Consider the following 27,825-nt stretch of genomic DNA (forward strand, 5'->3'; position numbering starts at 1 on the left):
CTGCTTGGTTCATGTGAGGCTGAATCATCATCCCACAGGTGTGGATGTGTGGGGGAACGCTAGAGATCTCCACTTGCTCCCATGTGGGTCACGTGTTCCGCAAGTCCACCCCTTACACGTTCCCTGGGGGAACTTCCAAAATTGTAAACAAAAACAACGCGCGTCTCGCCGAGGTGTGGCTGGACGACTGGAAAGAGTTCTATTACAGCATTAACCCAGGTCAGGCTACACACTTGCCATCTTCCCTGGCCACTTGCATTCTCCTCACCCTTTTAGCCACCAGTCTCACCACCAGCACTACCACTGCCACCACCTCTGCCATCATCCTCACTGCTGTTAATAGCTCTGTGAATCAGCGCTTAGTTTCCAGGATTTACATCTTGTGTAGTTTATATACAATACCTACACAGCTTTCCATGGTTTACCCCAGACGCTTCACATGCCTTGATTCAATCCACTGACAGCACGTCAACCCCGGTATACCACATCGCTCCAATTCACTCTATTCTTTGCCCTCCTTTCACCCTCCTGCATGTTCAGGCCCCGATCACACAAAATCTTTTTCACTCCATCTTTCCACCTCCAATTTGGTCTCCCACTTCTCCTCGTTCCCTCCACCTCCAACACATATATCCTCTTGGTCAATCTTTCCTCACTCATTCTCTCCATGTGACCAAACCATTTCAAAACACCCTCTTCTGCTCTCTCAACCACGCTCTTTTTATTTCCACACATCTCTCTTACCCTTACGTTACTTACTCGATCAAACCACCTCACACCACACATTGTCCTCAAACATCTCATTTCCAGCACATCCATCCTCCTGCGCACAACTCTATCCATAGTCCACGCCTCGCAACCATACAACATTGTTGGAACCACTATTCCTTCAAACATACCCATTTTTGCTTTCCGAGATAATGTTCTCGACTTCCACACATTCTTCAAGGCTCCCAGGATTTTCGTCCCCTCCCCCACCCTATGATCCACTTCTGCTTCCATGGTTCCATCCGCTGCCAGATCCACTCCCAGATATCTAAAACACTTCACTTCCTCCAGTTTTTCTCCATTCAAACTCACCTCCCAGTTGAATCGACCCTCAACCCTACTGTACCTAATAACCTTGCTCTTATTCACATTTACTCTTAACTTTCTTCTTTCACACACTTTACCAAACTCAGTCACCAGCTTCTGCAGTTTCTCACATGAATCAGCCACCAGCGCTGTATCATCAGCGAACAACAACTGACTCACTTCCCAAGCTCTCTCATCCCCAACAGACTTCATACTTGCCCCTCTTTCCAAAACTCTTGCATTCACCTCCTTAACAACCCCATCCATAAACAAATTAAACAACCATGGAGACATCACACACCCCTGCCGCAAACCTACATTCACTGAGAACCAATCACTTTCCTCTCTTCCTACACGTACACATGCCTTACATCCTCGATAAAAACTTTTCACTGCTTCTAACAACTTGCCTCCCACACCATATATTCTTAATACCTTCCACAAGTGAGAGGGTTAGGGAAAATGATTTGGTAAACAGAGAAGAGGTAGTGAAAGCTTTGCGGAAGATGAAAGCCGGCAAGGCAGCAGGTTTGGATGGTATTGCGGTGGAATTTATTAAAAAAGGGGGTGACTGTATTGTTGACTGGTTGGTAAGGTTATTTAATGTATGTATGACTAATGGTGAGGTGCCTGAGGATTGGCGGACTGCGTGCATAGTGCCATTGTACAAAGGCAAAGGGGATAAGAGTGAGTGCTCAAATTACAGAGGTATAAGTTTGTTGAGTATTCCTGGTAAATTATATGGGAGGGTATTGATTGAGAGGGTGAAGGCATGTACAGAGCATCAGATTGCGGAAGAGCAGTGTGGTTTCAGAAGTGGTAGAGGATGTGTGGATCAGGTGTTTGCTTTGAAGAATGTATGTGAGAAATACTTAGAAAAGCAAATGGATTTGTATGTAGCATTTATGGATCTGGAGAAGGCATATGATAGAGTTGATAGAGATGCTCTGTGGAAGGTATTAAGAATATATGGTGTGGGAGGAAAGTTGTTAGAAGCAGTGAAAAGTTTTTATCGAGGATGTAAGGCATGTGTACGTGTAGGAAGAGAGGAAAGTGATTGGTTCTCAGTGAATGTAGGTTTGCGGCAGGGGTGTGTGATGTCTCCATGGTTGTTTAATTTGTTTATGGATGGGGTTGTTAGGGAGGTAAATGCAAGAGTTTTGGAAAGAGGGGCAAGTATGAAGTCTGTTGGGGATGAGAGAGCTTGGGAAGTGAGTCAGTTGTTGTTCGCTGATGATACAGCGCTGGTGGCTGATTCATGTGAGAAACTGCAGAAGCTGGTGACTGAGTTTGGAAAAGTGTGTGGAAGAAGAAAGTTAAGAGTAAATGTGAATAAGAGCAAGGTTATTAGGTACAGTAGGGTTGAGGGTCAAGTCAATTGGGAGGTGAGTTTGAATGGAGAAAAACTGGAGGAAGTGAAGTGTTTTAGATATCTGGGAGTGGATCTGGCAGCGGATGGAACCATGGAAGCGGAAGTGGATCATAGGGTGGGGGAGGGGGCGAAAATCCTGGGGGCCTTGAAGAATGTGTGGAAGTCGAGAACATTATCTCGGAAAGCAAAAATGGGTATGTTTGAAGGAATAGTGGTTCCAACAATGTTGTATGGTTGCGAGGCGTGGGCTATGGATAGAGTTGTGTGCAGGAGGATAGATGTGCTGGAAATGAGATGTTTGAGGACAATGTGTGGTGTGAGGTGGTTTGATCGAGTGAGTAATGTAAGCGTAAGAGAGATGTGTGGAAATAAAAAGAGCGTGGTTGAGAGAGCAGAAGAGGGTGTTTTGAAGTGGTTTGGGCACATGGAGAGGATGAGTGAGGGAAGATTGACCAAGAGGATATATGTGTCGGAGGTGGAGGGAACAAGGAGAAGAGGGAGACCAAATTGGAGGTGGAAAGATGGAGTGAAAAAGATTTTGTGTGATCGGGGCCTGAACATGCAGGAGGGTGAAAGGAGGGCAAGGAATAGAGTGAATTGGAGCGATGTGGTATACCGGGGTTGACGTGCTGTCAGTGGATTGAATCAAGGCATGTGAAGCGTCTGGGGTAAACCATGGAAAGCTGTGTAGGTATGTATATTTGCGTGTGTGGACGTATGTATATACATGTGTATGGGGGGGGGCATTTCTTTCGTCTGTTTCCTTGCGCTACCTCGCAAACGCGGGAGACAGCGACAAAGTATAATAAAAAATAATATATATATATATATATATATATATATATATATATATATATATATATATATATATATATATATATATATATATAAATTTTTTTTTTTTCATGCTCACTAATTCCCATGTGAGGTAGTGTTAATTACTTATGATAGAGCCTTAGGGGAAAAAAATCCTCACTTGGCTCCTCTCTGTGTTCCTTCTTTTAGAAAGTAAAACAGGAAGGGAGGATTTCCAGTCCCTTTAAGTCACCTTCTATGACACAAAGGGATTATGTGGGTAGTATTCTTTTTGGAAGGAGATAGATAATGAACGTAAGACAAGAGAACAAATGGAAAGATCGGTGAATGGGGGAAGTGATAACAGGTAGTGATGGAGTGAGTATTTTCAAGGTTTGTTGAGTGTGTTTGATGATAGAGTGGCAGATGTAGGGTGTTTTTCTCAGGGCCGTGTGTGATGTGAGAGAGTTAGGGAGAGTGGTTTGGTGAAGAGAGAAGAGGGGTGAAAGCCTTGAGGAAGGTGAAATCTGGCAAGGCAGCAGATTTGGATGGTATTGCAGTTGAATTTATTAAGAAAGGGGATGACTGTGTTGTTGATTGGTTGATAAGGATATTTATTGTATGTATGGATCATGGAGAAGTGCCGAAGGATTGGCAGAATCCATGTATAGTGCCATTGTATAAAGGCAAAGGGGATAAAGGCGAGTGTTCAAACTACAGAGGCATAAGCTTGTTGAGTATTAGTGGGAAATTGTATGGGAGGGTTTTAATTGAGAGGATGAAGGCATGTACTGAGCATCAGAATGAGGAGAATCAGTGTGGTTTCAGAAGTGGTAGAGGATGTGTGGATCAGGTGTTTACTTCGAAGAATATGTGTAACAAATACTTAGATGGATTTGTATGTGGCACTTATGTATCTGGAGAAGGCATATGACAGGTTGGATGGAGATGCTTTGTGGAAGGACTTAAGAGTATACAGTGTGGGAGGTTAGCTAAGAGTATACATTGTGGGAGGTTAGCTGCTAGAATCAGTGAGAAGTTTTTATCAAGGGCGTAAGGCATGTGTGCAGGTAGGAAGAGAGGAGAGTGATTGGTTCCAAGTGTAGGTTGGTGTGAGGCAGGGGTGTGTGATGTCCCCATGGTTGTTTAATTTGTTTATGGATGGGTTGGTTAGGGAGTTAAATGAAAAAGTTTTGGAGAGAGGGGTGAGTATGCCGTTTGTTGGGGATGAGAGGGCCCAGGAAGTGAGTCAGTTGTTGTTTGCCGATGATACAGCACTGGTGGCAGATTCAAGTGAAAAACTACATAAGTTGTTTACTGAGTTTGGAAAAGTGTGGGGAAGGAGAAAGTTGAGAGTAAATGTGAATAAGAGCAAGGTTATTAGGTTCAGTAGGGTTGAGGGACAAGTTAGTTGGGATGTGAGTTTGAATGGAGAAAAATTGAAGGAAGTGAAGTGTTTTAGATATCTGGGAGTGGACTTAGCAGCAAATGGAACTATGGAAGTGGAAGTGAGTCATAGGGTGGGGGAGGGGGCGAAGGTTCTGGGAGTGATGAAGAATGTGTGGAAAGAGAGAATGTTATCTCGGAGAGCAAAAATGGATATGTTAGAAGGAATAGTAGTTCCAACAATATTATATGGTTGCGAGGCATGGGCTATGGAAGGGGTTGTATGGAGGAAGATGGATGTGTTGGAAATGAAATGTTTGAGAACAATATTTGGTGTGAGGTGGTTTGATCAAGTAAGTAATGAAAGGGTAAGAGAGATGTTTGGAAATAAAAAAAGAGTGTGTTTGAGAGAGCAGAAGAGGCTGTGTTGGAAATGGTTTGGGCATATGGAGAGAATGAGTGAGGAAAAGTTGACAAAGAGGATATATATGTCAGAGGTGGAGGGAAAAGGAGAAGTGAAAGACCAAATTGAAGGTGGAAGGATAGAGTGAAAAAGATTTTGAGCGATTGGGGCCTGAACAAGCAGGAGGGTGATAGGCATGCAAGGAATAGAGTGATATGGAATGATACAGTATACCGGGCTCAACAAGCTGTCAGTGGACTGATCCAGGGCATGTGAAACGTATGGGGTAACCATGGAAAGGTCTGTGCGGCCTGGATGTGGATAGGGAGTTGTGGTTTTGGTGCATTACACATGACAGTTAGAGACTGAGTGTGAACAAATGTAGCCTTTATTTTGTCTTTTCTTGGCACTACCTCGCTGATGCAGGGGATGGCAATGCTATTTCCTGTGGGGTGGGTGGCGCCAGAGGTAAGCAAGTATGAATATGTACATGTGTATATTTGTTTATGGCTCTGTGTGTGTGTGTGTATGTTGATATGTATATGTATGTATATATACATGTATGGGTGTGTATGTGTATATGAGTGGATGGGTCTTTCTTTGTGTGTTTCCTCGCACTTCCTCACTGACGCTGGAAACGGCAATCAAGTATAATACTTGATTGCCGTTTCCTGCGTTAGTGAGGTAGCGCCAGGAAACTAAGAAAGAAAGAATGGCCCATCCAGTCATGTACACCTATATATACACAAGTGCCCATACACACACATATACATACATATACATCAACATATACACATATACATGCTACCCTGCCTCAGAATCAATTTCTGTGAAAGTCCTGGTTTTACCCAGAACCTTTTTGAAGCTCCTGGCAGCCCACTGCTGCACTACCTCCAGTTACAGGGAAATGTAGGGTCCTTTGGAGTGAGAAGTTCTTAAATGAGATTGTACTCCCAGTGATACATACTTGCCATGGGTGACTTTTCTCTCAGAGTGTAAACTGAAGCAGGGTGGCTTTTCTCTCAGAGTATATCCTTAAGCAGGCAGAGTCCAGTAACACCTGTATGTATATATTTTCTTTTTCATACTTGTTTGTTGTTTCCTGGATGAGCAAGGTAGCATCCAGAACAAATACTTGAGCCTTAGTGGGAAAAATTTTTCCTCTGTTCTTTCTCTTACTTTTTGATACTGTATCATCATTTCCCATGTTAGCAAGGTAGTGCCAGGAACAAATGAAGAAAGACAATATCTGCTCATATCCAGTCTTTAGTTGTAATGTGTAATGCACCAAAAGCATAACTCCATTTCCACAGCCAAGCCCCACAGATCTTTCCATGGTTTATCCTGGACGCTTCACATGCCCTGGTTCAATCCATTGACAGCATGTTGATCCCAGTCTACCACATTATTCATATTCACTCTGTCCCATGTATGCCTTTCACCCTCCTGCATATTTAGGCCCTGATTGCTCAGAATCTTTTACACCCCATCATTTCATCTCAGTTTGGTGATCCCGTTCTCCCTATTCCCTCAACTTCTGACATATTCCTCACTCATTCTTTCCATATGTCCAAACCATTTCAGCACACCCTCTCAGCTCCCTCAACCACACTCTTTATTACCATACATCTCTCTTACCCTTTCATTACTTGATCAAACCACATCACAGTACATGATATCCTCAAACATTTCCAACACATCCACGCTTTTCTGCATTGCATCATCTCTAGCAAATGCCTCCCATCCATTTGATAATGTTGGGACTACTATTCCTTCAGGCATATCCATTTTTGTCTTCCCAGATATTGTTTTCTCTTTATACACATTCTTCAGAGCTCACTGAACTTTTGCCTCCTCCTCACCCAATGACTCGCATTTGCTTCCATTGTTGCATTTGCTGCCAATTCCACTTCCAGACACCTAAAACATTTACTTCCTCCAATTTTTCTCCATTCAAAATCACCCCAACTAACCTCTCTCTCAACTTTGTTAAAAATAATAACCTCCTGTCTCTCAACTCTTAAACATAATAACCTTGCTTTTATTCACATTTACACTCAACTTCATTCCTTCACATACTCTTCGAAGCTCAGTCACCAACTTTTGCAGTTCATCACTCAAATCTGCCACCAGTACTGGTATAGGGTGTATGGATCAGATGTTTGCCTTAAAGAATGTGTATGAGAAATACTTAGAGAAACAGATGGATTTGTATGTGGTATTTATGGATCTGGAGAAAGCATATGATAGGGTTGATGATGATGTCCTGTGGATGATCTCAAGAATATATGGTGTGGGAGGAAACTGCTAGAATCAGAGGTTTTGTGGAGGGTGTAGGGATTGTATAAGAGTAGGAAGAGAGGAGAGTGAATGGCTCCAAGTGAAGGTTGGTCTGTGGCAGGAATGTGTGATGCCACCATGTTTGTTCAGTTTGTGTATGGATGGGGCAGAGTGAGATAAATACAAGAACCTTGGGGAGAGGAGTGAGTTGCACTCTTTGGGGGATAAGAGGTCCTGGGAAGTGAATCAGTTCTTGTTGGCTGATGATTCTGCAATGGTGACAGATTCAAGCGAGAAACTGTAGAAGTTGACATAGTTTGGAAGTTTGTAACAGGAGGAAGTTGAGAGTAAATATGAATAAAAGTAAGGTTATTAGGTTTAGCAGGGTTGAGGGCAAGGTTAGTTGAGTCTAATTTTGAATGGAGAAAAATTTGAGTAAGTGAAGTTCTCTGATACCTGGAAGTGGACATAGCAGCAAATGGAGCCCTGGAAGTGGAGTCATAGGGTGAGTGAGGGGGTGAAAGTTCTGAGAGCACTGAAGGAAGAATGTGTTGAAAGGGAGAATTTTATCGAGGAAGACAGAAATGGGTATGCTTCAAGGAATAGTTGTCCCAAAAATAGTATAAGGATACAAGGCATGAGCTATAGATACAGCTGTTTGGAGGAGGGTGAATGTGTTGGGTGTGTTAGGTGGGGACAAGGTTCTTGGAGCATTAAAGGAATGTGTAGAATGAGAGGTCATTATATGGATTAGTGAAAGTGAGTGTTTTTGAAACATAAAGCAATCCCAATGAGGTTATATCAGTGTGAGGTATGAGAATGTGCAGAGGAGGGTGGATGTGATGGAAATGAAATGTTTGAGGACAAATGTTGTGCGAGGTGGTTAGATCAAGTAAGTAATAGAAGGATAAGAGAGAGATGTGGTAGTAAGTATGGTTGAGAGAGCTGGTGAGCTACAATATTTTGGACATAAGGAGAATATTAGTGAAAAGAGGTTGGCAAGGATGATATATATGTGAGAAGTTGAGGAGACAAGGAGAAGGGGGAGACAAAACCAAAGATGGGAAGATGGATTGAAAAAGATTATGAGTGCTCAGGGCCTGAATATGCAGGAGAGAAGGGCATACATTGGATAGAGTGAATTGCAGTGTTGTGGTTTACATGGGACATGGTGTCAGTGGACTGAACCAGGGTATGTGAAGCAGCTAGGGGTAACCATGGAAAGATCTGTAGGGACTTGATGTGGATAGGGGGCTGTGATTTCAATACATTACACACGATAGCTAGAGATGGCTATTAGCAAATGAAGCGTTTCTTTGTCTGTTCCTGCATTATCTTGCTAACACAGAAAATGGTGAGCAAGTATGGAAAGTTCTGTGAGGCCTAGTTGTGGATAAAGAGCTGTTGTTTCAGTGTATTACACATTGCAGCTAAAGAATGGATGTGAGCAGATGTGGCCTTTCTTCATCTGTTTCTTGTACTATCTCACTGACATGGGAAATGGCAAAGAAAATATTTTTTTTTTCTTTTCATACATTCGCTATTTCTTCCATTAGCGAGGTAGCATCAAGAAAAGATGACTGAACCTTAGAAGGAAAAATCCCTTACTTGGCCCTTCTCTGTTTCTTCTTTTAGAAAGTAAAATAGGAGGGGAGGATTTCCAGCTCCTCACTCCCACCTCTTTTAGTTGCCTTCTACAACACACAGGGAATGCATGGGCAGTATTCTTTCTCCCTTATCCCCAGGATATATATATATATATATATATATATATATATATATATATATATATATATATATATTTTTTTTTTTTTTTTTTTTTTTTTTTTTTTCATACATATTTGCCGTTTCCCCCATCAGTGAGGTAGCGTTAAGAACAGAGGATTGAGCCTTAGAGGGAATATCCTCACTTGGCCCCCTTCTCTGTTCCCTCTTTTGGAAAATTAAAAGAGGAAGGAGAGGATTTCCAGGCCCCCCCACCTCTCCCTCCCATTTTAGTCACCTTCAATGAGACACAGGGAGTACGTGGGAAGTATTCTTTCTATCCATCCCCAGGGATTCTTTTTTATGCATAATCGCTGTTACCTCGCTTCAGCGAGATAGCAACAGATGAAGAAGCACCAAGAAACAGATGAAGAATGGCCCATCCACTCATATACACACACATATTGATTGAGAGGGTCAAGGCATGTACAGAGCATCAGACTGGGGAGGAGCAGTGTGGTTTCAGAAGTGGTAGAGGATGTGTGGATCAGGTGTTTGCTTTGAAGAATGTATGTGAGAAATACTTAGAAAAGCAGATGGATTTGTATGTAGCATTTATGGATCTGGAGAAGGCATATGATAGAGTTGATAGAGATGCCCTTGTGGAAAGTATTAAGAGTGTATGGTGAGGAAGATAAGTTGCTAGAAGCAGTGAAAAGCTTTTATTGAGGATGTAAGGCATGTATACGAGTAGGAAGAGAGGAAAGTGATTGGTTCCCAGTGAATGTCAGTTTGCGGCAGGGGTGTGTGATGTCTGCATGGTTGTTTAATTTGTTTATGGACGGGGTGGTTAGGGAGGTAAATGCATGAGTTTTGGAAAGAGGGGCAAGTATGCAGTCTGTTGTGGATGAGAGTGTCTGGGAAAGTGAGTCAGTTTTTCGCCGATGATATAGCGCTGGTGGCTGATTCGGGTGAGAAACTGCAGAAGTTGGTGACTGAGTTTGGTAAAGTGTGTGAAAGAAGAAAGCTGAGAGTAAATGTGAATAAGAGCAAGGTTATTAGGTTCAGTAGGGTTGAGGGACAAGTCAATTGAGAGGTAAGGTTGAATGGAGAAAAACTGGATGAAGTGAAGTGTTTTAGATATATGGGAGTGGATTTGGCAGCGGATGGAACCATGGAAGCGGAAGTGAGTCACAGGGTTGGGGAGGGAGCGAAGGTTCTGGGAGCGTTGAAGAATGTGTGGAAGGCGAGAATGTTATCTCAGAATGCAAAAATGGATATGTTTGAAGGAATAGTGGTTCCAACAATGGTATATGGTTGTGAGGCATGGGCAATAGATAGGGTTGTGTGGTGGAGGGTGGATGTGTCGGAAATGAGATGTTTATGGACAATATGTGGTGTGAGGTGTTTTGATCGAGTAAGTGATGAAAGGGCAAGAGAGGTGTGTGGTAATAAAAAGAGTGTGGTTGAGAGAGCAGAAGAGGGTGTATTGAAATGGTTTTGTCACATGGAGAGAATGAGTGAGGAAAGATTGACAGAGAGGATATATGTGTCAGAGGTGGAGGGAATGAGGAGAAGTGGGACACCAAATTGGAGGTGGAAAGATGGAGTGAAAAAGATTTTGAACGATCAGGGCCTGAACATACAGGAGGATGAAAGGTGTGCAAGGAATAGAGTGAATTGGAACGATGTGATATACCAGGGTCGATGTGCTGTCAGTGGATTGAACGAGGGCATGTGAAGCATCTGGAGTAAACCATGGCAAGTTTTGTGGGGCCTGCATGTGGAAAGGGAGCTATGGTTTCAGTGCATCACACATAACAGCTGGATCTCAGTGTGGACGAATGTGGCCTTTGTTGTCCTTTCCTAGCACTACGTTGCGCGCATGTGGGGGGAGGGGGGGTGTCATTTCATGTGTGGCGGGATGGTGGCGGGAATGGATGAAGACATCATGTATGAATATGTGCATGTGTATATATGTATATGTCTGTGTATGTATATGTATGTATACGTTGAAATGTATAGGTATGTATATGGGCGTGTGTGGGCGTTTTTGTATATACATGTGTATGTGGGTGGGTTGGGTAATTCTTGTGTCTGTTTACTTGTGTTACCTCACTAACGCAGGAGACAGTGACAAAGTATAATAAAGAATTATATATTTATTATTATCATACTTTGTCGCTGTCTCCCGTGTTAGCGAGGTAGGGCAAGGAAACAGATAAAAGAATGGCCCAACCCACCCACATACACATGTATATACATACACGTCCACACACGCACATATACATACCTATACATCTCAACGTATACATATATATACACACACAGACATATATATACATGTACATAATTCATACTGTCTGTCCTTATTCATTCCCGTCGCCACCCCACCACACATGAAATAACATTCCCCTCCCCCCTCATGTGCACGAGGCAGCGCTAGGAAAAGACAACTAAGGCCACATTCGTTCACACTCAGTATCTAGCTGTCATGTATAATGAACCGAAACCACAGCTCCCTTTCCACATCCAGGCCCCACAAAACTTTCCATGGTTTACCCCAGATGCTTCACATGCCCTGGTTCAATCCATTGACAGCACATCGACCCCAGTATACCACATCGTTCTAGTTCACTCTATTCATGGCATGCCTTTCACCTTCCTGCATGTTCAGGCCCTGATCACTCAAAACCTTTTTCACTCCATCTTTCCACCTCCAATTTGGTCTCCCACTTCTCGTTCCCTCCACCTCTGACACATATATTCTCTTTGTCAATCTTTCCACTCTCATTCTCTCCATGTGACCAAACCATTTCAATACACCCTCTTCTGCTCTCTCAACCACACACTTTTTATTACCACACATCTCTCTTACCCTTTCATTACTTACTCGATCAAACCACCTCACACCACATATTGCCCTCAAACATCTCATTTCCAGAACATCCACCCTCCTCCGCACAACTCTATCTTTAGCCCACACCTCGCAACCATATAACATTGATGGAAACACTATTCCTTCAAACATACCTATTTTTGCTTTCCAAGATAATGTTCTTGACTTCCACACATTTTTCAATGCTACCAGAACTTTTGCCCCCTCCCTTACCCTATGATTCACTTCTGCTTCCATGGTTCTATCAGCTGCCAAATCCACTCCCAGATATCTAAAACACTTCACTTCCCCCAGTTTTTCTCCATTCAAACTAACCTCCCAATTAACTTGTCCCTCAACCCTACTGTACCTAATAACCTTGCTCTTATTCACATTTACTCTCAGCTTTCTTCTTTCACACACTTTACCAAACTCAGTCACCAGCTTCTGCAATTTCTCACCTGAATCAGCCACCAGCGCTGTATCATCAACGAACAACAACTGACTCACTTTTCCAGACACTCTCATCCACAACAGACTGCATACTTGCCCTTCTTTCCAAAACTCTTGCATTCACCTCCCTAACAACCCCATCCATAAACAAATTAAACAACCATGGAGACATCACACACCCCTACCCCAAACCAACATTCACTGAGAACCAATCACTTTCCTCTCGTCCTACACGTACACATGCCTTACATCCTTGATGAAAACTTTTCACTGCTTTTAACAACTTGCCTCCCACACCATATATTCTTAATACCTTCCACAGAGCATCTCTATCAACTGTATCATATGCCTTCTCCAGATCCATAAATGGTACATACAAATCCATTTGCTTTTCTAAGTATTTCTCACATACATTCTTCAAAGCAAACACTTAATCCACACATCCTCCACCACTTCTGAAACCACACTGCTCTTCCCAATCTGATGCTCTGTACATACCTTCACCCTCTCAATCAATACCCTCCCATAGAATTTCCCAGGAATACTCAGCAGACTTATACCTCTGTAATTTGAACACTCACTTTTAAAACCTTTGCCTTTGTACAATGGCACTATGCAAGCATTCTGCCAATCCTCAGGCACCTCACCATGAGTCATACATACATTAAATAACCTTACCAACCAGTCAACAATACAGTCACCCCCTTTTTTAATAGATTCCACTACGATACCATCCAAACCCGCTGCCTTTCCAGCTTTCATCATCCGCAAAGCTTTTACTACCTCTTCTCTGTTTACCCAATAATTTTCCCTAACCCTCTCACTTGGCACACCACCTTGATCAAAACACCCTATATCTGCCACTCTATCATCAAACACATTCAACAAACCTTCAAAATACTTACTCCATCTCCTTCTCACATCACCACTACTTATTATCACCTCCCCATTAGCCCCCTTCACTGATGTTTCCATTTGTTCCCTTGTCTTACGCACTTTATTTACCTCCTTCCAAAACATCTTTTTATTCTCTTTATTCCCCTTTGTCATGAACACATATATATATATAAATGCCCATACACACACATATACATACATATACACTTCAACATATACATACATATAAATACACACTCACAGGCATCTACATATATATGCATTATCCATATTCATACATGCTTGCCTTCATCCATTCCTGTTGCTACCCTGCCCCATGGGAAACAGCATTGCCACCCCCTGCCCAGTGAGATGGTACCTGGAAAACCAACAAAAAAGGCCAGATTTTTTCACACTCAGTCTCTAGCTATCATGTTTAATGCACCAAAACCATGGCTCCTTATCCTCATCCAGGCCCCACAGACCATTACATGGTTTACCCCAGACACTTCGCACACCCTGGTTCAGTCCATTGACAGCACGTCGACCCTGGTATACCACATCGTTTCAGTTCACTCTACTTCTTGCGCGCTTCTCACCTTCCTGTATGTTCAGGCCCCATTTGCTCAAAATCTTTTTCACTCCATCCTTCCACCTCTAATTTGGTCTTCCATTTCTCCTTGTTCCCTCCACCTCTATACCATATATCCCCTTTGTCAATCCTTCTCTCATTCACTCCATGTGTCCAAACCATTTCAAAACACCCTCTTCTGCTCTCTCGACCACACTCTTTTTATTTCCACACATCTCTCTTACTCTTTCATTACTTACTCGATAAAACCACCTCACGCCACTTACTGTCCTCAAACATTTCATTTCCAACGCACCTACTATTCTGACAAACCCATTTTCTGACAAACCCATATTCTGACATACCCATTTTTGCTCTCCGAGATAACGTTCTCTCATTCCACACATTCTTCATCGCTCCCAAAACCTTTGCCTCCTTCCCCACCCTGTGACTCTCTTCCCCTAACATGGTTCCATCCACTGCTAAGTCCATTCCCAGAGATATAAAAACTTCTTCCAGTTTTTCTTCATTCAAACTTACATCCCACTTAACTTGTCCCTCAACCCTTCTGAACCTAATAACGTTGCTCTTATTTACATTTCCTCTCAACTTTCTCCCTTCACTCACTTTTCTGAACTCAGTCACCAACTTCTGCAGTTTCTCACCTGAATCAGCCACCAGAGCTTTATCATTGGTGAACACCAACTGACTCACTTCCCAGGCCCTCTCATCCCCAGCAGACTGCATACTTGCCCCTCTCTCCAAAACTCTCTCATTTACCTCCCTAACCACTCCATCCATATACAAATTAAACAACCATTAGGTCATCACACACCTCTGCTGCAGACAAACATTTACTGGGAACGAATCAATCTTCTCTCTTCCTACTCATACACATGCCATACATCCTTGGTAAAAACTTTCACTGCTTATAGCAACTTAAATCCCACACCATATTCTCTTAAACCTTCCATAAAGCATCTCTATCAACCCTATCACATACATCGCCGTCATCCTTTCCCAAAGCCACCCTACCCCATTGGAAACAGCACAATTATATATATATACATTCTTCTTTTGTTGTCTCCCACTTATATGTTTATTGACATTTATGATTACTTCACAACCTCATGCAAAAGGCTCCAGTAGCCCAACTTTGCACTACTTCCAGCTGTAGGGAAATGCAGACCCCTTCAGATTGAGAAGTTCCTTGACAAGACTGTACTCACAGTGATAAAGTGATGATTAAATCCCTGTGGTAGATATAAAACAAATCTGTGATGTAGGTACAGATCAGTAGGAAATCTCATTTCTTCTATTCATGGAAAATCCAAAATTCAGACATCTTAAATTTTTTATTACATTAGTCAAAGGTGACTGTAGATAAAGTAGGTTGCATAGATGGGTGAAGGGGAGAGAAATACACAGCTTTACATTCTTGAATGATAACCATGCATGACAGACACAGCCCATGAATTTAGTTTGATTGTAAGTGCTTGACCATTTTAACAATCTAGACTGCTATGCAGTGAACTGAATACTGCAAGCATGGCAATAGCTTAGCTACATGCAACCCATCTACAGTGCAATGCTTTACTCGTTGAGAATACTATCACTGATATGATATGTACTTTTAATGATAATGGACATTGCATTATACTTTGATACTTTCTGATTTGTATTTGTTGATTTCGAAATGTAGTTTTACAATACAAATATGTTAAACATCCGAAAAAATGAAGTCAGAATATTGAAAATTATCAACAATGAAAATACGATTATTGATATTTATAGGCTGGTGTGTAGGTGGAGGCAGTGTGGTAAAGAAGACTAAAGAAATTGTGCTGTGACTTGTGATTTGATTTGGTTTACTAATGTTTTGTAGCTGGAGAGGAGCTTGGGAATATACTAATTAAAAATACTAGTTAGATGGCTTTTAGTTGTATGTAGTTGATATGCTGACACTGCACAGTTGCTGTATGACTGTGATTTGATCAGTACCCAGCTTTTTATTTATGCACATTCCTTGCTTTTCCCTCCTTTAATCATTATTGAAATCATTCAAAAGCAATTATTTTTCATCAGTTTCACAGATTTTTTTCATATATACACAATTAGTTGAGTAGAAAAATGAATCGCTAAATGTTAATCATATTGTTATCTTTTATCATGAATTGTTTAAATGAGTGAGATATATCATGCACAGGGATCATTATCATTTAATTCATATTAGGAAGTCTGATCCTCTACATCCTTGCCCTTCTTAATCCAACTGATCATATTTTTTCTTGTAATTTTCCTAATGAAAACCTTGTTTGATAAAGTTAACTATATTTGTATTTAATACAGTTTTTATTAATGTTGTCTTGAGTTTAAACATTATGATATTCTGTTATATAGTTGTATTTATATGTATTTGTCTCAATATGAAAAATTGTTTTCAGGTGTTCTGTGAATATTTGTGAAAGTTACAGTTTAACAGGTGTCACATTACTCTCAAAATATGTTTAGGTGCACGAAGTGTTGATTATGGTGATGTCAGTAACCGACGGAAGTTACGACAGGATCTGAAGTGCAAAAGTTTTCGTTGGTTTCTGGAAAATATCTACCCTGAGTCACAGATGCCTCTGGATTATTATTACTTGGGAGAGGTATGTTAGTCCTTTCAAATTATTTATGGATGAATGAGAGGAGTACTTGTATCATGAACATTAATACCATATCACATATTTTCTCTTTAAGCTTTAGAGGGTGAGTTCTTTAAATCTCTCGTAATGGGACATATTCTCATTCAGTTTTTGCTTTTGATACTTTTATGAACTTTCCATAACTTATTTATTTCAGCTTGTTTGGTTGGTGACCATACAACACAGCAGAGTTCCATGTTTCTTCTTATGTAAACATTGAACATTTTCCTTATCAGATCTTTGCCTTTTATTGTGGAAATTCTCATTATAATACCAGAGGAGAGAGAGAGAGAGAGAGAGAGGATTATTTGTCATTAGATGCTGATATGTAAAATAGCTTGCATAGATCGTCTTGTCATTCATTGTGGTTCCATTATGAGAGTAAGTGGAATTGTGGGTACAAATATTATTATTTCAGATAATGACTGTTTATGAAGGAAGAATATGTTGGCTTCATTTGTTTTCACAGTGTGGAAAGAGATTTATGGTACCCATGCATTTTTTTTTTTTGTAATTCATAATTATATACATGGTTTATGCAGTTTATCAATAGAGTCTTTGAGAATTCTAAGCCATTCTATTATCTGGAATTATGATTCTCATGTTTGTTTATTTCACTAAAATTATAGAATATCAGTTACTGTACAAACAAACATTAGATATGCAAAATCAGAATGCTTAGATAACTGGGTGTATAGAGTGTAGAATAAGAACCTGCGTTGTTAACTGACAATGTACTTTCTTCATGTTGCATCTTAGCAAATTTCATTGAGATAAAGCCCTATAAATCTAGTATAAGAGCAGGTTTAATTCTTTGAAAGAACTTATTATTGTGAAGTATTGGATGTGACTTCAAAGTCATGTTTACTGCTAAAAATGTCAGAATTATCTGTGTTCACATTTCAAGACAGAGCAGGAAATTATTGTGTTGTTCTTAAATATTTCACAAATAGCTATCTTAGAAATTTATTCTTTATGATAAGCATGTTTTTAATATACTGAATGTTCCAAGTAGTGTACATTGATGCTCATGTGCCTAATCTTTGTCACTTTTTGATCTCATTTGAACCCTGTAGATTCGAAATGCTGATACGCAGAGCTGCCTGGATACTTTAGGTCGCAAGAGTGGAGAGAATCTAGGTACCAGCTATTGCCATGGCCTTGGTGGCAACCAGGTATGATAGTTGATGAATAGTGTTTAATTTCTTACACTACTGCTTTGCAGTTCTTTCCTTCCTTTAGCCTTCATTGTTGTTTCAGAGGCTGTAGATTTTTGCATGCTTCACATCTGATTATTAATATCCCTGCTGTCTGTCTGTTTAACACTGTTAAGTACTCCTCTATAGTAGCTCCACAAAGCTTATAATGTCTCACTGTTATTTCGGCTTAGGGAAGGGAAGTGTACATACTAAACCAGTGGTAATTTTACTTTATTATTTCTTTAAGCTCTTTATCAGTAAACAAACGTGCATACAACGTTTATTGGAAAGAAATGATTCGTAGTAGAAAATTGAAAGATAAATGGCTTTGCCAATAAATTTATATCACAGCAGCAAGTGTACAATATATGTAGTTTGTAATTTTCAAAGAAAACTGTTGTTGAGTAATGCCAAATATTTTCAAGTCATCATATTAGTAACCAGACCGAGACATTCCTCCCACCCATCCCATAATTGTCTCTGTTATTTTTACTGTGCCCTTATAAGCCAGGACACTCTTGAATAGGAAGATTCCAAGGTGATGATTGCATTGAAAATGCATATGCTACTGTGTTGTATATTTAATGGTGGAAGTTATTTCCCATTGGGCTTTCTTTTAGGATTTGTTTATGCCTGATCAGGTAAGATGTCAGTGCCGATGCTCTCATTCAGGTGATTTATTAAGTGGCTATTTTTTCAAGATTAAACTCCCTTACATACCTTCACTGTTCATGTAGCTCTGTTGAGGCATGGAGTTTCTTCAGTCATAGGAGAACGCACTAGTAATCATGCAACTGTCATGCTTAATGCATGCAAGAAATATAACAATTTTGTGTCTTGAGGGTAGCCTGAAAAATATGCTGAAAAGTAATGTTGTAGTCACTGACTGAGTCATAATCACCTCATGGAACTAGCAAAGACATCATCCCTCAGTAATCTGCTCCACTCATCCAACAAGCTCACCAATTATGCAGAATTCATCACCATATAAGTTGGTTAGCTGCACACCAGCTAAGGCTAGACTTATGTATCTATAAGTTTACCAGCTTAGTAAGGTTAGAATTTTATATTATGTTGGATATTTTAACTATGGTGTGATAATTTCTGACAAATGAAACAGTAATTGATGGGTAATACTTTGACAGAAAAATGGCAATCTCTCTCTCTCCATTTTTTTCCTCTTTTTTTGCAGTAACTAGTTAGCAAGCTATAGGCAAAACATGCCCCAATCGTGGCCAACTTGGCCATAAATGGTGCTATAAACAAACAAGGAATGGCTTCATTTGCTCATGTCCACTCACTCACTGTCATTATATAATGCACTGAAGTTAGAGCCATCCTCCCTAACCAAGCCCCGCAGACCATTCTCTGCTTTACCCTGCCCACTTCGTATGCCCTGGGATAGCCCATGTATACTTCATCACTCCAATTCTTTCTATCCCATACCTCCCTCCTGCATGTATACAACCCAGTATCTCAAAGCCTTGTTCACTCCATCCTTCCATCTTCTCTGTGTCCTCCTTCCTCTAGCTTCCACCACTAATGGCATATTCTTTTAGTAATTGTCTTTGCTCTTCCCCTTCCCATATCCAGATAATTTCAGCACACCTTGTTCATCTCTTTCAGTCATACTCTGCTTACATTGTCACTCCATATGCAATCAACCATCCTCACACCACATGCTGTACACAAGCATTTCATTTCCAACAAATTCCCCCTCTTCAATTTTTTTACATATGGGACCCAAGAGGTGCACCCATATAGCACCATCAGTACTGTTGTACCATCAAACATACCCATCTCTCCTTTCTCCATCACACACTCCTTAATACAACCAGAATCATTAAGTCAAGAATGTAAGAAAAAGATACATGAATGCCCAGTAAGAAAGTTGGAATGATTATTTAAATTCAAAACCAGGTGATGTAAGAACCTAGAATAGAAAATTATGTTAGAGGAGTAACTGCTGAAAAAAAAAAAGCTTTATGCAACAAGCAAGGGATGTGAGGGGATAAAGTGAGAAGGTCAAGGGAAGCTTCATTCATCAGCATACAAGTTAAGTGATGAGTGCAACATATTACCATGGTAAAATCTCTCTGCAGGTACTCATAGGTAAGTGCCCATCACCCACCTTATGGTTCACTTCTGCTCTCATAGTTCCATTTGCTGCCTTATATAACCATTTTCAGTTATGTAAGGTGCACCACTTCCTTTAGATTCTCCCCATTCAAACGCACACTCAGACCAATCTTTCTCACCCATATCCTGAATCTTATAACCTTTAATTTGCATTAACTCAACTTCCTTCTTTCACTCAGTATCCCAAACTTAGACACCAAATTATGCTGTTTCTTACTCAAGTCTGTCAACATAGCCATATCGACTACAAACAGTAAATGACACCTCAAGGCTTCCCACCCTTAGCATCCTGCAGATTCACCCCTCTTCTTGAGATTTTCAGGTTTACCTCCCTTGCCATGATATCTTACACCCTTGATGCAGAAAGGACAACAGTAAGAAAAAGAATGAAGAAATTAATCAGAGCTCCTTATGTGTTATAGACAAGACTTTTAAGAACAGAAATATTATAGGAAGAGGGGAAGATGACAGAAAAAAGAGAATTCCACAATTTTGCTATTCAAGGGAAGGAGGAGCTATGATGATGGGCAAGCCTCATATGGCTGGTCTCAACACATAAACTATGGAAAGCAACAGTCAGACTCTGGCTACAATGGGAAAGCAATGGGCCTTGACAAAAGAGTGAATAACTTCAATTATTAGTTCGTACAAGGCGCAGAAGCCAGCAAGGAAGATGTCAAGGAGTGTTGGACATTAAGATTTTGCAACAGCTGAGGTAAGGCGACACCAGCGCACAAGGGAAGACCTGGAAAGACTTCACTACCCACACTAACCATCCTGAAACATTAGCTTGAAGATAATCCACATTTGTCAGCACAGGATTTAAAAGAAAAAATCCAAGACTGATTGGTGAAGTGTCAGTAAGGACCATTCATTGACTCATCCACCATAACCTGCACTTCAGCTGCCATCGAGCTCGAAGGAAGCCCCTCCTCATCCTTATGCAGAGGCAGCCTAAGATCAGATTTGCCAAGACATGTCTTCAGTTGAATAAGACCAAGTGAAAGCACATGCTATGGAGCAACAAAGCCACTTTTTTTTGTAACTGGGAACCAAGTTGGCATGTTTATCGGCACCCCAGAAGTTACCCTCTTCATCCTAATTACACTTTCATTAGTGTTAAATACCTTGATTCCCTCATGGTTTGGGGTTGTTTATGGAATTGGTGACCTTGTCATACTGCCCAGACATCAAACCATGTATCAGCACAATTACCTCCAGCTACTGATGGACTATTTACCAAACTGTTTTCAGAAGTGCCATGCGGACATGTTCATACAGGATGGCGCTCCTTGCCATAGGGTAAATCTTTGAAGCAGTGGTTTACTGACTGTGGAATCGACTTCATCAGTGACTGGCCTTCATACAACCCAGATATCAATCCGATAGAGAACTTGTGGAGCATCATTAAGTGCCGACTTTCAGGGAAGGATACAAGCAGTGTTCCCATGCTTGAGGCGGCCATTTGTGAAGAGTGGCACAATTTGGACCTACATCTTAAGAACTTGGCAGAATCAGTACCTTCACACCTTCAAGAATGTATAAAGAAGAAAAGGAAGCAAATTATCTACTAAAACTGTATATAAATTCAACTAGAAAATAGTTTATTTTATACATTGGCTCCCCATGCATAATGCAGTGTCGATGTGTGTATGTGCAGTACTCCATACTGGCATGAATAAGATCCTTATAAATATTGGAACAAAGAACAAAGAAAACATAAGAAAGAGGAGCTTAGTGAGGGAGTGGTAGGGGTAGAGACACCATCCGAGTCAATCTGCCAATAGCCAATCGCCTTGAAAAGTCCTATTATTTTGAATGTACACCACAGAAAAATATTTTGTTGTACTAAAATACCATCCACCTTCATCATTTCCATTATGACCCCATGTTGTCATCTAGACTAGGGTATATAGGTGCACAAATTGACAGACTAATAAACAACAGAAGTACAAGAGGTGGCTACTTGTGGTATTAAGATGAGACAAAATATGAATATCTATACTTATATATATATATATATATATATATATATATATATATATATATATATATATATGGGGATAGGGGAGAAAGAATACTTCCCACGTATTCCCTGCTTGTCGTAGAAGGCGACTAAAAGGGGAGGGAGCGGGTGGCTGGAAATCCTCCCCTCTCTTTTTTTTAAATTTTCCAAAAGAAGGAACAGAGAAGGGGGCCAGGTAAGGATATTCCCTCAAAGGCCCAGTCCTCTGTTCTTAACGCTACCTCGCTATTGCGGGAAATGGCGAATAGTACGAAAAGAAAGATATATATATATATATTTTTCTTTCTTTCTTTTAAACTATTCGCCATTTCCCGCATTAGCGAGGTAGCGTTAAGAACAGAGGACTGGGCCTTTGTGGAATATCCTCACCTGGCCCCCCTCTGTTCCTTCTTTTGGAAAATTAAAAAAAAAAAAAAACGAGAGGGGAGGATATCCAGCCTCCCGCTCCCTCTTTCACCCCTATCCCCAGGGATAATATACATATATATATACATATACACATACACACACATACACATACATACGCACATATACACACACACACACATACATATATATACATATGAGAAATGTAAGAAACAATTTAGAAAACTGAAACTTCTAGCTTGAAATGAATGAAAAAAATGAATGTCACATAATGGTTCAACCTCTGGCTATGGAAAAAAGGAAATGTATAATTTATTTACACAAACGTCAATAGCAGTTCTCATCAATTTAACCACTGTATCAATAAGCTTCAATGTCTAAGCTACATTTTTCTCCAATTTCACTATTTTCCTTCACATTTTCAATTGTGTCTGAAGGTTCTACTTCAAGAGTGATTATATATATATATATATATATATATATATATATAATCACTCTTGAAGTAGAACCTTCAGACACAATTGAAAATGTGAAGGAAAATAGTGAAATTGGAGAAAAATGTAGCTTAGACATTGAAGCTTATTGATACAGTGGTTAAATTGATGAGAACTGCTATTGACGTTTGTGTAAATAAATTATACATTTCCTTTTTTCCATAGCCAGAGGTTGAACCATTATGTGACATTCATTTTTTTCATTCATTTCAAGCTAGAAGTTTCAGTTTTCTAAATTGTTTCTTACATTTCTCATATGTATATATATGTATGTGTGTGTGTGTGTATATGTGCGTATGTATGTGTATGTGTGTGTATGTGTATATGTATATATATATGTATATTATCCCTGGGGATAGGGGTGAAAGAATACTTCCCACGTATTCCTCGCGTGTCGTAGAAAGCGACTAGAGGGGACGGGAGCGGGGGGCCAGAAATCCTCCCCTCCTTGTATTAACTTTCTAAAATGGGAAACAGAAGGAGTCACACGGGGAGTGCTCATCCTCCTCGAAGGCTCAGAGTGGGGTGCCCAAATGTGTGTGGATGTAACCAAGATGTGAAAAAAGGAGAGATAGGTAGTGTGTTTGAGGAAAGGAACCTGGATGTTTTGGCTCTGAGTGAAACGAAGCTCAAGGGTAAAGGGAAAGAGTGGTTTGGGAATGTCTGGGGAGTAAAGTCAGGGGTTAGTGAGAGGACAAGAGCAAGGGAAGGAGTAGCAATACTCCTGAAACAGGAGTTGTGGGAGTATGTGATAGAGTGTAAGAAAGTAAATTCTCGATTAATATGGGTAAAACTGAAAGTTGATGGAGAGAGGTGGGTGATTATTGGTGCATATGCACCTGGGCATGAGAAGAAAGATCAAGAGAGGCAAGTGTTTTGGGAGCAGCTGAATGAGTGTGTTAGTGGTTTTGATGCACGAGACCGGGTCATAGTGATGGGTGATTTGAATGCAAAGGTGAGTAATGTGGCAGTTGAGGGAATAATTGGTATACATGGGGTATTCAGTGTTGTAAATGGAAATGGTGAAGAGCTTGTAGATTTATGTGCTGAAAAAGGACTGATGATTGGGAATACCTGGTTTAAAAAGCGAGATATACATAAGTATACTTATGTAAGTAGGAGAGATGGCCAGAGAGCGTTATTGGATTACGTGTTAATTGACAGGCGTGCGAAAGAGAGACTTTTGGATGTTAATGTGCTGAGAGGTGCAACTGGAGGGATGTCTGATCATTATCTTGTGGAGGCTAAGGTGAAGATTTGTATGGGTTTTCAGAAAAGAAGAGTGAATGTTGGGGTGAAGAGGGTGGTGAGAGTAAGTGAGCTTGGGAAGGAGACTTGTGTGAGGAAGTACCAGGAGAGACTGAGTACAGAATGGAAAAAGGTGAGAACAATGGAAGTAAGGGGAGTGGGGGAGGAATGGGATGTATTTAGGGAATCAGTGATGGATTGCGCAAAAGATGCTTGTGGCATGAGAAGAGTGGGAGGTGGGTTGATTAGAAAGGGTAGTGAGTGGTGGGATGAAGAAGTAAGAGTATTAGTGAAAGAGAAGAGAGAGGCATTTGGACGATTTTTGCAGGGAAAAAATGCAATTGAGTGGGAGATGTATAAAAGAAAGAGACAGGAGGTCAAGAGAAAGGTGCAAGAGGTGAAAAAAAGGGCAAATGAGAGTTGGGGTGAGAGAGTATCATTAAATTTTAGGGAGAATAAAAAGATGTTCTGGAAGGAGGTAAATAAAGTGCGTAAGACAAGGGAGCAAATGGGAACTTCAGTGAAGGGCGCAAATGGGGAGGTGAAAACAAGTAGTGGTGATGTGAGAAGGAGATGGAGTGAGTATTTTGAAGGTTTGTTGAATGTGTTTGATGATAGAGTGGCAGATATAGGGTGTTTTGGTTGAGGTGGTGTGCAAAGTGAGAGGGTTAGGGAAAATGATTTGGTAAACAGAGAAGAGGTAGTGAAAGCTTTGCGGAAGATGAAAGCCGGCAAGGCAGCAGGTTTGGATGGTATTGCAGTGGAATTTATTAAAAAAGGGGGTGACTGTATTGTTGACTGGTTGGTAAGGTTATTTAATGTATGTATGACTCATGGTGAGGTGCCTGAGGATTGGCGGAATGCGTGCATAGTGCCATTGTACAAAGGCAAAGGGGATAAGAGTGAGTGCTCATATTACAGAGGTATATTGTTGAGTATTCCTGGTAAATTATATGGGAGGGTATTGATTGAGAGGGTGAAGGCATGTACAGAGCATCAGATTGGGGAAGAGCAGTGTGGTTTCAGAAGTGGTAGAGGATGTGTGGATCAGGTGTTTGCTTTGAAGAATGTATGTGAGAAATACTTAGAAAAGCAAATGGATTTGTATGTAGCATTTATGGATCTGGAGAAGGCATATGATAGAGTTGATAGAGATGCTCTGTGGAAGGTATTAAGAATATATGGTGTGGGAGGAAAGTTGTTAGAAGCAGTGAAAAGTTTTTATCGAGGATGTAAGGCATGTGTACGTGTAGGAAGAGAGGAAAGTGATTGGTTCTCAGTGAATGTAGGTTTGCGGCAGGGGTGTGTGATGTCTCCATGGTTGTTTAATTTGTTTATGGATGGGGTTGTTAGGGAGGTAAATGCAAGAGTTTTGGAAAGAGGGGCAAGTATGAAGTCTGTTGGGGATGAGAGAGCTTGGGAAGTGAGTCAGTTGTTGTTCGCTGATGATACAGCGCTGGTGGCGGATTCATGTGAGAAACTGCAGAAGCTGGTGACTGAGTTTGGAAAAGTGTGTGGAAGAAGAAAGTTAAGAGTAAATGTGAATAAGAGCAAGGTTATTAGGTACAGTAGGGTTGAGGGTCAAGTCAATTGGGAGGTGAGTTTGAATGGAGAAAAACTGGAGGAAGTGAAGTGTTTTAGATATCTGGGAGTGGATCTGGCAGCGGATGGAACCATGGAAGCGGAAGTGGATCATAGAGTGGGGGAGGGGGCGAAAATCCTGGGAGCCTTGAAGAATGTGTGGAAGTCGAGAACATTATCTCGGAAAGCAAAAATGGGTATGTTTGAAGGAATAGTGGTTCCAACAATGTTGTATGGTTGCGAGGCGTGGGCTATGGATAGAGTTGTGCGCAGGAGGATGGATGTGCTGGAAATGAGATGTTTGAGGACAATGTGTGGTGTGAGGTGGTTTGATCGAGTGAGTAACGTAAGGGTAAGAGAGATGTGTGGAAATAAAAAGAGCGTGGTTGAGAGAGCAGAAGAGGGTGTTTTGAAGTGGTTTGGGCACATGGAGAGGATGAGTGAGGAAAGATTGACCAAGAGGATATATGTGTCGGAGGTGGAGGGAGCAAGGAGAAGAGGGAGACCAAATTGGAGGTGGAAAGATGGAGTGAAAAAGATTTTGTGTGATCGGGGCCTGAACATGCAGGAGGGTGAAAGGAGGGCAAGGAATAGAGTGAATTGGAGCGATGTGGTATACCGGGGTTGACGTGCTGTCAGTGGATTGAATCAAGGCATGTGAAGCGTCTGGGGTAAACCATGGAAAGCTGTGTAGGTATGTATATTTGCGTGTGTGGACGTATGTATATACATGTATATGGGGGGGGGTTGGGCCATTTCTTTCGTCTGTTTCCTTGCGCTACCTCGCAAACGCGGGAGACAGCGACAAAGTATAAAAAAAAAAAAAAAAAAAAATATATATATATATATATATATATATATATATATATATATATATATATATATATATATATATATATATATATATATTTCTTTCTTTCATACTATTCGCCATTTCCCGCATTAGCGAGGTAGCGTTAAGAACAGAGGACTGGGCCTTTGAGGCAATATCCTCATCTGGCCCCCTTCTCTGTTCCTTCTTTGAAAGAAAAAAAAAAAAAAAAAACAAGAGGGGAGGATTTTCAGCCCTCCGCTCCCTTCCCTTTTAGTCACCTTCTACAACACGCAGGGAATACGTGGGAAGTATTCTTTCTCCCCTATCCCCAGGGATAATTGGAGAAAAACTGGAGGAAGTAATGTGTTTTAGATATCTGGGAGTGGATCTGGCAGCGGATGGAACCATGGAAGCGGAAGTGAATCATAGGGTGGGGGAGGGGGCGAAAATCCTGGGAGCCTTGAAGAATGTGTGGAAGTCGAGAACATTATCTCGGAAAGCAAAAATGGGTATGTTTGAAGGAATAGTGGTTCCAACAATGTTTTATGGTTGCGAGGCATGGGCTATGGATAGAGTTGTGCGCAGGAGGGTGGATGTGCTGGAAATGAGATGTTTGAGGACAATGTGTGGTGTGAGGTGGTTTGATCGAGTAAGTAACGTAAGGGTAAGAGAGATGTGTGGAAATAAAAAGAGTGTGGTTGAGAGAGCAGAAGAGAGTGTTTTGAAATGGTTTGGGCACTTGGAGAGAATGAGTGAGGAAAGATTGACCAAGAGGATATATGTGTCGGAGGTGGAGGGAACGAGGAGAAGTGGGAGACCAAATTGGAGGTGGAAAGATGGAGTGAAAAAGATTTTGTGTGATTGGGGCCTGAACATGCAGGAGGGCGAAAGGAGGGCAAGGAATAGAGTGAATTGGATTGATGTGGTATACCGGGGTTGACGTGCTGTCAGTTGATTGAATCAGGGCATGTGAAGCGTCTGGGGTAAACAATGGAAAGCTGTGTAGGTATGTATATTTGCGTGTGTGGACGTGTATGTATATACATGTGTATGGTGTTGGGTTGGGCCATTTCTTTTCGTCTGTTTCCTTGCGCTACCTTGCAAACACGGGAGACAGCAACAAAGCAAAAAAAAAAAAAATATATATATATATATATATATATATATATATATATATATATATTTTTTTTTTTTTTTTTTTTTTTTTTTTTATACTTTGTCGCTGTCTCCCGCGTTTGCGAGGTAGCGCAAGGAAACAGACGAAAGAAATGGCCCAACCCCCCCATACACATGTACATACACACGTCCACACACGCAAATATACATACCTACACAGCTTTCCATATATATATATATATATATATATATATATAGTACCATTGTACAAAGGCAAAGGGGTAAAAGTGAGTGCTCAAATTACAGAGTTATAAGTTTGTTGAGTATTCCTGGGAAATTCTATGGGAGGGGATTGATTGAAAG

At 40.8% G+C, this 27,825-nt stretch overlaps 1 protein-coding gene across 4 annotated transcripts in view; it reads left to right on the forward strand.

Moving 5' to 3' along the window:
- Pgant5 (polypeptide N-acetylgalactosaminyltransferase 5) overlaps positions 1–27,825 on the forward strand; it is an 863,494-nt gene that overhangs the window by 802,141 nt on the left and 33,528 nt on the right. For 3 of the 4 annotated variants that reach the window (XM_071683219.1, XM_071683215.1, XM_071683218.1), the window contains 2 exons: positions 16,304–16,443; positions 17,556–17,654. In XM_071683219.1, coding sequence (XP_071539320.1) covers positions 16,304–16,443; positions 17,556–17,654 — 239 coding nt within the window. Of the gene's footprint in view, positions 1–38; positions 220–16,303; positions 16,444–17,555; positions 17,655–27,825 lie in introns of all 4 variants that reach the window. The other variant, XM_071683217.1, reaches the window with a different exon arrangement.

This window comes from Panulirus ornatus, chromosome 36 (assembly GCF_036320965.1).
Source record: "Panulirus ornatus isolate Po-2019 chromosome 36, ASM3632096v1, whole genome shotgun sequence".
Taxonomy (NCBI): domain Eukaryota; kingdom Metazoa; phylum Arthropoda; class Malacostraca; order Decapoda; family Palinuridae; genus Panulirus; species Panulirus ornatus.